This window comes from Austrofundulus limnaeus, unplaced genomic scaffold, assembly GCF_001266775.1.
Source record: "Austrofundulus limnaeus strain Quisiro unplaced genomic scaffold, Austrofundulus_limnaeus-1.0 Scaffold2290, whole genome shotgun sequence".
NCBI lineage: Eukaryota > Metazoa > Chordata > Actinopteri > Cyprinodontiformes > Rivulidae > Austrofundulus > Austrofundulus limnaeus.
The window spans coordinates 3,136-13,932 of NW_013954692.1; the positions used below are offsets into that span (position 1 = coordinate 3,136).

General features: G+C 40.1%; 1 protein-coding gene across 1 annotated transcript; it reads right to left on the minus strand.

Annotated features, from left to right (window-relative positions):
* Positions 1–4,604: 4,604 nt before the first annotated feature.
* LOC106537394 (nectin-1) lies at positions 4,605–8,600 on the minus strand (the record flags this gene model as incomplete). The annotated part of the gene is given in 1 exon segment (XM_014034776.1): positions 4,605–8,600. A coding segment is annotated over 1 exon segment (506 nt), but the record flags the coding sequence as incomplete, so codon positions are not given.
* Between the last annotated feature and the right edge of the window lie 2,197 nt (positions 8,601–10,797).

Below are 10,797 nucleotides of genomic sequence, written 5' to 3' on the forward strand. Positions count from 1 at the left end.
GTACAAACCCTTCATACGAACAAAAGTAAGAGAAATTTAGGATAAGAATACGAACATGTTCTTGCATGAGGCCCAGTGAAAGTAACCAGATTGGCTCCAGACGGTGGCGCAGGGCGGCGGTGAGGGGACTGCAATCCGCCAAAATTAGATTCAATCTTATTTTTGCCAGAGCTGCTCCAGAGTCAATCTTTAAACAGGAAAAGGAACAAGCACAACATCCGTATTTTCAAGAGAATTCACAAACGCATACTATTTTTTGTTGAAATTCCAGCTATATTAAAAAACATGGGTTTATTTTTACGCAAATGCTGTCAGAATGTATGGTTCTGTTTAGGAAGCAGATGGCAACATGCATGTGTACACATGAGTTTTATTTTGAAATCAGAAGTTTCAAAAAGACGACAGCGATGCAGTTTCAGCTGTGTTTGGAGTCCGTCTTCCACATTTTTAATTATTTTGCTCTGACTTCTACATTTATCCCTGGATTTATCGTGTGAGCTCACATTTCCTGCACACGTTTCTCCGACTCCTCTGTGCGTCGCACCGAAGCGGACCGGACCGGAGCAGAGCGGACTCTCTATAAATCGGGGTGCAAGCGAATGGCCGGAGAACCGCGCACCACTTTTGAGCAGAGTGGAACCACCTCTAGTGTAAGTTAACGGTTAGCCGTTGGAGTGCTACACTCTGTCCACACTGAAATACCTCAAACTGCAGGATTCGTTATCAGGAAATATTTTATAATACGCTAACACGGCAGCAGGTAGATTCAAATAAACCAAATCTTGTCGCAGGGCAGCTGAAGTCAAACTCAAACCNCCTTTTATGATGGTGGAGTTGATTAGATGCTGCCTTCCTGCGTCCGCGTGAGTGACGGTTATTAGGCTGGATTCTACGACCCCTGAGGGGGCGGGGGGACGTTTGAGAAGGTTTACCATGAGAGCAAAAAGCGTCGGAGCATTCTTTACAGGAAGACAATTTAATAATAATAAAAAAAACCTCAATGCAAGCTGAAAGTAAGAGCAGAGTGAAAAAGGAAGGGAAAGGAAAAGAGCATAGTTTATTTCTAGAAGCTGTGAACAATCTGTTTATCCAAAGAGGTTATTAGAATGCACAATGCATGAACAAGCCGGGGTGACACAACAAAGCTTTTTTTGTTGCTTTTACAGCCTCTGACACAGGTTTTTGGGTCTTTTAACAATGAGAACATTTATTTAAAAAAAAAAAGGCATTTCATAAAGTGACTTACACGGCAGAGTTACAGCAGAGGAAAAAAACAGTTATTTGAATAAATGTGAGATTATCCCCATCTTTTTTTATTAGTTTATTAGTAAACAAACAGGCCTCAAAGCTGCAGAGCAGAGCAGGTAAAATACACCTTACTGATCTTTTATTCAGCTCAACGAATCGAATATGCAAATACACAACGTCCATTAACCATCCAATCACTATGGTGTAATGACTCGTTATACTGGCTGAGGGTCTGCACCTCTGAAGCCATTTGGATCGATTATTATTATTTTTTTGTCTTATTGGAGGCTCAACATTTCAAAACAGCGAGAAGGCTCCCGCAAGGCCAAATATCTCACACGTTTAAGTGTCTAATCCAGAGTTCAATGAGCGGTTCTGGCATAAAACAAATAAAGTGACTCTAGAAATAAACACATTGAACAGCAACGGGGTTTAACTCAGGGGGTGAATTAAAAAACTGAATAATTACTCAGCCGTAATTTCAGTACTTCTCTGAACCTATTACCTCTGTATAGATGAAAAACATCGAAGCACCCAGTTTATCTAAACTACAACAAGCACAGTTTGATCATTGTTCATATTTTCTGTGCACATCGTCCTCTTTAACACTGCAAAACACAGTTTGTATTCTGTGATTTCAGGCTGTGGAATATCGTGACACACTCTGCAAGGTGCTTTAACAAGATCATTTTTTTAACTAATAGCCCAATATGAGTTCATTTTTAAAACTAAAATGCAGCCATTTTTTTATCCTCGAGGTATTTTGACAGAAAATTTTGTGGTAAAATTCCTGTGAAGCAAGAGAAAAAGAATCGGATGCCCATGCATGTTAAAAGCCTATGTGCCATCAAAGCCCTGAGGGCTACAAAAGGCTCTTTTAGCAAATGGATGGCAACAGCTGCAAACTCTGGGCTGTTCTTAATGTGCACGGTGCAGATGTCTGCACTCCAGTCCCACAGTCTGAGACAGATCTGTCTGGCTCTACACTGAGCCCTATCTTATCATATCACTGCAGCTTCATTAAGCACCAAACTCAATATCAACATCTGTTTGACAGTTGTTTTGCTTTCCAATTAAAGCAGCAAGTTACACTGATCAAATCAAAAACTCCCTACATGTGAACCTTTATCTTTCCTTTGTTACTCTCACATAAGCTTCATTATCCATCATAACTCAATTAACTGTGATTAAATATTGTGAAAATGTACATAGATTTCTTTTTCTCGTGGTTTAAAACAGAGGTCGCAATGTGCAAACCCAAACCTGTGAAAGTTAGGTCAGTGTCGAAAGTATAAAGAAAAACAAAATGCAATGATTTACAAATCTCATAAATTCAGATGTTATTCACATTTTTATAGCGTTGGGACTGTGAAGCATCTCGTCTTCTTTCAGCAGTCCTCTTCTTTGTTGGGTGCTCTAAAACATTTTCCCTGCCAATACAGGGAATGCAAATACTTTTTAAGTAAAGTTGTTTGTTTATAAGATTAAACTAGCAGCCAGTGCAGTGGCTCACATTTTTTTGGATGTTTGTTTGTTTTTTATGTTTTTTTAGCTCATGATCGTGGAGAAAATTGGACATTTGCTCAGGCCGCAAAGGCTCATGGGACTTTTCATTAATTAAAATGTTTGTATTTGATAAAGTGTGCAAACTTAGATGTGCTTAATTCTAATCTAAATGTCTTTTGTAGTTAATTGCATTTTATGATTAATCTTAAAGGGCCAATATTATGTGTTTCTCAGGCATATATTTAAATACTATACCATAATAAATTATCTATGTCACATTTAGCTGTTATTAAAATGCTGTTTTTATGTTTAAATAGAAAATAAACTTTTCTCATTACTTCCTCATCTAAACGCCTTGAAATTGGTCTCTGTCTCTTTAAGAACCACCCTCTGCTTCTGTCCCGCCCATTTCAGTGTGGGCGGGGTTCACACTCATGGGGAGGGGGGTGCTGCTATGATGCAGTTTACTTGGCATCAGAAAATACGTTTCCTCAAAGGTATTTTTAATCTGAAAAGAGCTTCACTGAGTGAGAAGTAATGGAGCTCAGCAGACAGTTAAGTTTCACTTTCAGTTTCACTCGAGAGTCTGCAGGAGTCATTGGCAGGATGTGTGGGGAGGGGAGGGGGTGCACTCTGCCATGAGGAAGTTCGGCTTAAAGACAAGTCCCAGGGGCGTTTCTGGTCCCAAAAGGTGTTTCTGGTCCCAAAAGGTGTTTCTGGTCCCCACCTGTCGTTTTGCTCCTCAGCATGGCTTCATAAAAACTCTGCAGGATTTCTCAAACATGCATGAAAGAGTCAAAGCAAGGCTTTGGGCATGTTTTTTTTATGAGAGTATAAAATTATAACATGATATAAAACTCAAAAAAGTTGATTTTACATGATATTGCCCCTTTAATATAATGCAAAGATAAATGGAGTACCATGGACTATCTGTACTACAGTTGGACCAATGGTTGGAATGACTAAATGGAAATATAGTTTCTACATAAGACAGGAGATTACAACCCAGGACAACTGCTGCTGGGCCTAATCAAATGGCTTGGGGGGCCAATTTTGGCCCATGGGCCCCACTTTGGTCAGCTCTGCTCTAAAACCTGTATTCACTATTTTGCATTGATGTCTTCCTCGATGTGCCATCTGTTCAAGAGGCACTAATGCACCCTGATATCATCAGAGACATGCTTTTGAGTCGTGAACTGATCTGTCTGACCACAGAACAGGGTTTTCACGTCTCAGTTCATTTTGGCTCAGAAAAGATGGCGACTCTGGATGGCGTTCACGTTGCTTGATAGATTTTACCTTGTTGCAACATTTTCTTCTTGTTTCTTATTGGAACCACGCCCTTTTACAGCCTTTGGTTGCTCCTGCAGCACCTGTTCTACGATGCGGGGGGTCACAAAAATTGAAACATTTTCTATGGTTACTATTTTCCGCTGTGAATAAAATAAGAGCTTCTGAAATCTGCATATCATTGCATTGTGTTTGTTTTTTTCCCCAACACCCCAACGTTGTTGGAATTAGGTTGTATAAGTCCTCTGTCTCAACAATAAAATGTAATTAAAATTTGTTATGGGACCACTTTACTTTCATAACAAAGACTTTTGTTTCTAACCTAAATTTATTTGCAGAACAAATGTTTTTTGTGTGACATTTCAGGCACGTCAGACAACTTAATTCAATGGAGTACCTGCGTTAGGAAACAACAATACATCACTGATCAAAACAACAGGGAAAAAGGCTGCAATTACCAAAAAATCAATACACAGTGATAAGAAACGTGTTGCAATCATGGATCATATTCAATTAGGTAATACAGATCTAGTCAATCAGTGAACTGGGACGAAACGCTGTTGACTATTGAACTCATTTAATGCTTAAAACAAATACAAGTTACTTTACGGGGTCATCACAATTGAACAAGTCTTTTTTTAAACTTTTTTATATTTATAACACCCTCAGAAATATACATTCACATGGCTGCATAAAAACATTTTTTCCCCTCTCTTGAGCTTAGTTCAGTACCATCATATTGACAAACTGTAACCCGGCCCAGTCATGTCAACCAAGTCATTGTTGGCATGTGGAAAAGGTATGAGATGAACATTTTCAGGTGGGATTTTTAGAAAAGAAAAGAAAAAACAAAACCTTAAGCATCAACTTCATCTATCCATCACAGACTCTCCGTGTTTGCAGACAAAATAAGGTTTATTTTACATTACAGGCTCCCAACACAGATAACCCCAAATAAACCCAGATTATAATCTCAACTGTATGTACAGTATTTACAGTGGAATGTTGAACATACTGAATACAAAATGTAGATTAGGATGGAATGAAGTTATGGCCACTATTACACAAAATTAACGTTAAGATTGGTTCACACAAACGTTAACTCCCGAATGAAATGATTTGTTTTTCTTTGCAACATGACTAAGAAGCAGGCGTGGCAGTGGTTTCCTCATGAACGCAGCAGAATGTTAAATAAAAACCTCGCATTTGTGCTTTCAAACGGGGGCAACGTTGATTAATTCAGACGTACGAGTCAAATATCTCTTCATTGGATTACTGTTTCGATTGTTGTGCTTAAGAAAGTCAGCAACGTGTGACTAATTTCCAGAAATTAGATCTCTTTATGACTTAAACCATTCAAGTACTGAGTGCTGTGTCAACATTTAGTCGTCATTAGTTTAAAATGGTAATAAATGCAGCTTTTAATTTGATTTAACCATCAAGTATAGACGCAGGGTTAATAAAGTGCCGCAGCTGGGAGGGGAGGGGACGGACCCCCCGACTACTCGAACTGGAACGTGTAAACAACTATCATTTGTCTGAAATTTAAGAGGTTTGTTTTCCATCCAGCATTATTTATGGAGCTATTTAGGATGTGAATAAGCTAAATGATCAGAAAGTGACTGCTCAGACTACCTAATGCCGCTTTACCTTGAAAGGCACCAAATGTAGGAATAAAAGATAAAACTGCGCTTTTGTGTTTATGATGCATTGTAAAGTGTTTGAAATGAAAAATATTAAAAAGGCGTATGAAAAAAAGCAGTCCCCCTGCCTGTGAAATAAACATTATAAAACTCCAAATGTCTTTTTGTTCGCTGACAGCGGAAATTATTATTTACTTTACTTTAAATCGTACATCAATGAAATAAACATAAGGCCACAAAAATGATTCGAACCAGGAAATATAATCTAGAAATGGAACAGAACTAAACTCAAACTGATTTTTTTAAATTAAGAACATGATAGTTTCCACTTTTGAATGCTAATTTGTGTTTTTTATACATAGTTTTGAGGCTCATGATTAACATGCTCATCTAAAAGCATACAATAGACAAGCATGGACTGTAAAACATTCACACCTGCGAGCTCTCATCTCACAGACATGTTTTTTTGTCATCTTTATTAATTAACATATATATTTATACATGTATTTTTGTGTTAACTACAATATTGTTGCCGGGTACCGCGTACCGATAAACTCATACCTCTGTCAGTACTGATAACACAGAAAAAAAGAGTCATCTTTTAAGCTGCAACTGAGGACAAACACACAAATTGAATGTAAAAAAAAAGAAAGAAATACAAACAAATCCATTTCCACTCCCACACATAAAAACATGCATAAAATAAGGCTTAATACAGTATTTATATTGTTCAGAGCCAGTCAGATATGTTGTTTACATCCACAGATTTACTGCGACGCTTCTTTTATCGCGGATTTCTCACATTGAGCTGCTTTTTTTTCTCTTTTTTTTTTAGTTCAAATCAAAAACATTTTGTTGATAATAAACCTCAAAGCTGAGGAGAAAAAAAAGAGTCTGTTGCTGTACTAGCATCCACTGGCACTTGTTCACACCAATTTTAAAAACAAATACCTGCAGACAGTGTCCATGTACGCAGGTTCGAATCACATTAAAGTAAAACTATTTGTTATTTTAAAAATGACCAAAAAAAAATATAATAAAAAAATAAAAAACAGGAACTGAAATTCATTAAAGTAAAAATTAAAATAAAAAGCAGCAGCTGGCTTCTTTTTCTCTACTGCTTACTTACAATGCAGCATGGCCACCGTTACGGCTTTAAATCCCTTTCCTTGTTAAAATCTTTTCGGTCGGCTTAAATACAAGCATCGGGTTGACATCCCGCCCCCCTCATGTCAGTCCTCCGTGTCCGCGGACGACTCCTCGTGGAAAAAAAAAACGCGTCGACGTGAGCCAGCTCTTCAGCAAACAGTCCCAAACTGGAGAGGCAGTGTCATTATTGGGAGAAATCCTCAGACGCTTCTCGCTGACATCCGTTTTCGATAAAAAGGGGGTCAGAAAAAAAGATAATCGCCACAGCTCAACACGCACAGAAAAACACCCCAGACATTTCATTATAGTGGTAATATTTTGAGCGTGTGCACACAGGTCAAACTGTTCAAGTCAAGAGACAATCATGACATTTCAGAGCGTTATTAGAGATCTTCCTGTGAGACTCACTAAATGTCTTTTGGACGTAATCACGTTGCACCACTGAAAAGTTGAAATTGTTGTTTATGACACAACTGCAGCCCTTTTCAGCTTTTCTGAATCACCGTTAAGGGCGCTGATTATACAAGGACAAGGTTCTAGTAAAAAAAACATAGCATTTTTATGTTGCTGCCACATCTATATGGCTCAGTAGACTGACACCATCTTAGTGATGAAACAATTACAGCACATAAACACGAGGGGCCGAAATATTCATCATGTCTTTGGAGAACAGCTTATTAGAGCTGTTATAAATGACACAAGTCTGTACAGTATTTTCTTTCTTTTCTGAAACACTTGACCAAAAAATTAAAAAAAATTGAAACAGCAACCATGACTTCTCTGCTCACTTAAAGGTCTTACAAAAAGAGATTATAAAAAAAATGACACATTTCAATGCTGATAGAAAAGGAAAACAAACCAAACATCCAGTGTTGGACTTTCACAAATGTGCTCGGCAAAACCTCAACCTGTTTTCTTTTCTTTTTTTTTTAACATTTAATACATTTATAACATGAAAAAAAATACACAAACTGAAGAAATACAACAACATTAACAAACCAATCACTGTTCAGCAAGTCGTTTGACATACCTTAGTTTTTATTTCCCCCCCCCTGTTCACCTGATGGAACTGATCATAACGCTGTAAGTTCATACTTTGTTGCACTTTAAGTAGACCCTCGCCTTTCTAGGTGAGATTAGCTGGATGGGGTCTGATGAGGGTTGGGGGGCAGGACTGTGTGAAGGTGTGGGGGATGGAGGTGAAGGTGAGATGGAATGCAGGTGGGGAACAGAAGGTTGTTTTGGTTGTTGCATGCCACTACACGTACCACTCTTTCTTAGAAATGACAGAACCGTCGGTTTGAGAGATCATATCGTCGGCTATCTCCTGCTCCGGGTCGTACTGGAAGGCCAGAGTCCGCTCGTCGTAGTCCCGGCTCTCCCCCTCGTCCACAGTGAAGTACGGTCTCTTCAAGTCCTCCGACTCGGCGTCGAAGTTACGCTCGCTCGCCTCGAACCCGCCGGTGGTGCTGATCTGGGTGGGCTTCTTCTCGTCGTCCGAGTCCTCCGTGTACTGCAGGTTCTTGGGCATGGGGGGGTGGCTGGGCAGGCCGCCGGCCTTGCTGTACCCGTTCCCGAACACGTGCTTCTTGGTGCTGTAGTCGCCCTTGAAGGTGCGCTGGCGGCGGCGGAGGAACACGAAGAGCAGCGCGGCCGCCACGCCCAACAGGACAACTCCCCCCACGGCGCCCCCAATGGCGGCGCCCGCATTGTGCGGACTCTGGGTGAACCTGGGGGTCCCGGGTTCTGGGGTGGTAGGGTATTCTGGGTAGGAAAAGACAGATGGGAGTGTGTCAGTGCTCTGGTGGGAGGAGGTGCATTTGTGCAGGTGCTTTTTTTAAAAGGAAAGATGAAGGAAGGGAGACGAGGACGGAAAAGCAAAGGGAAAAGGAAGGACCCCCCCCATACGCATAACAGCCCACACCCACCCAGTCCCAAAGGAGCCCTCGGCGTTATTGTGGCACAGCAACATGCAGTTTTAGACAGGAACAGCCAGACCACCACAACATAAGCAGAGCAAGACCACTGAAGACAAAAAGGTGGATGAATGCTTAATAACATGCATTAACTGGTAATTCTTCTCTTTGAAACATGAAGGGAAATGAAACAATTTGATCAGAACGCAGCAAAAAAACAAAACAAAAAAAGCATTTTTCATGTAGGTTTTCAGTTGATCGACTCATCGTAGTGAGTTCCAGACAAAACAAGTGCATACAAAGACATATCATGATCCAGTCCAGTATAAAACAGAGCACATCTTCATCATCATCAGTGCAGAGGTAATGAAATGAACGAGCATCATCAGGGATGATTACCAGCAGCCAAGCAGACGAAATGCATCAAGAGAGCAGAGAAACATGAAACGCTTTCATTCAGGCTACACAGTGAAAAAAAAAAGATAGCATACATTTGAAAGAGCAAGATATTTTTCAGAAAAAGACAACAGAGAAAAGAGACGAAGACTATTCAATGTGTCACAGATGTGTCTTCGTATCATGTAGCCTGCTGGAGACAGCAACTAAAATGTCTGACATCCTGCTTGCATGTCGTCTTGAGATCAGAAAACTGAAAAAAAAGCTACAATAATAGTACAGAAGCATATCTGGAGCTAAAGCGAGCCATCACAGCTAATTCACCAGAAAATCAGCTGGTTTACTCACTGCTTACTGTAAAACTGACTGTACAGCGTGTATCAACACGTAAACTCTGCAAAGTTCCTTCAAGCAACGGCAGAAAGAGACTTTTATCTAAAGACTGATCAAAGCGTTGCAGGCTTGGGTAAACTTCCAACGAAAAGGTACGTTTAATTTTATTTATGGAAGCCGAAGAAGGGGAAAATCAACATCTAGTACGCAAACAACGCAGCTGAAACAAAACAAAACAAAACAAAACTAAAGCCTTTTGTTCACTAAGGGTAAACCAGAGTTTATAATGTACCAATCCAAGGCGATCAGAAGAAACCAAAGATTTGCTGCTTTTGATACGATTACCACGTTTGTTGTGCTTTGATATGTACCACTTTATTACCAGCCTATTCCGAGACATCAAAACCTAAATGGGACAGATCGTAACAGTGTCCATATGTTCATCTGGATCTGATAAGCACGAGTACTGAAGCAGTCAGGAAGCCAATCCGTTAACAAACAACACAATGGCGCCAATGACTGTGTCAGCTGTGCCCCTGAGCAGGGCTGAGGATAGGGAAGCTCATTTATAACCAAACATAAATGAAATAAAATAAGAAAAGTGTTCAATCAAATTTGTAACACTGGATAAAAACTGCACTTGACTAGAAACGAGGAGCATAATTCAGGTCTGAAAAGACAGTTCTGGGCGACGTTAGGACGCCACTCTATCAGTCCGAAGAGGTGAGACCTCCTGAACACAGCCGGTCCTCTCCGCCGCCGTCTTTCTCCCAGGGCCGGCTTCGAAAAGCTCTCCATTTTCTAAAGCGGTGCCGGGCATGGTCTCAAATATCAGCTCAGGTTTTAATCTGACCACCTAATGGGATTATTCAGACACAGGCCTTCATTACACACATCAGTGAGAGAGCAGAGCCAGGTCGCTCCTGCTAGAAAACACATCCTCCCACCAAGTCCAGAAAGAGGAGAAAATCCAGATGATTGAAAGAACGGGAAGAAAAAATCAAAAACTGAAAAACATTCAGGTGCAATCCTCTTCACTGCCCTCCCCTCAAAGTATCTGTTTTTCCTCTTAGAAATCCTTCCTTTAATCTTAATTAGAAGGATTTTCCCTTTAAGTTTTTTTATGGCAGCAAAGATGCCACTTTTACTACAATTTAAAGAGGTGAAAGACGAAAGGTCAGCCTGGTAAAATGATACAAAGTACCTTCAAAGGCTCTTTGCCATCTACATCCCAATAAAAGATCGAAATATGCCACTTCCTGACACCCATATTTCAAAAACGTGAGCACTAATGGCCAAAAAATGAGCCAATATTC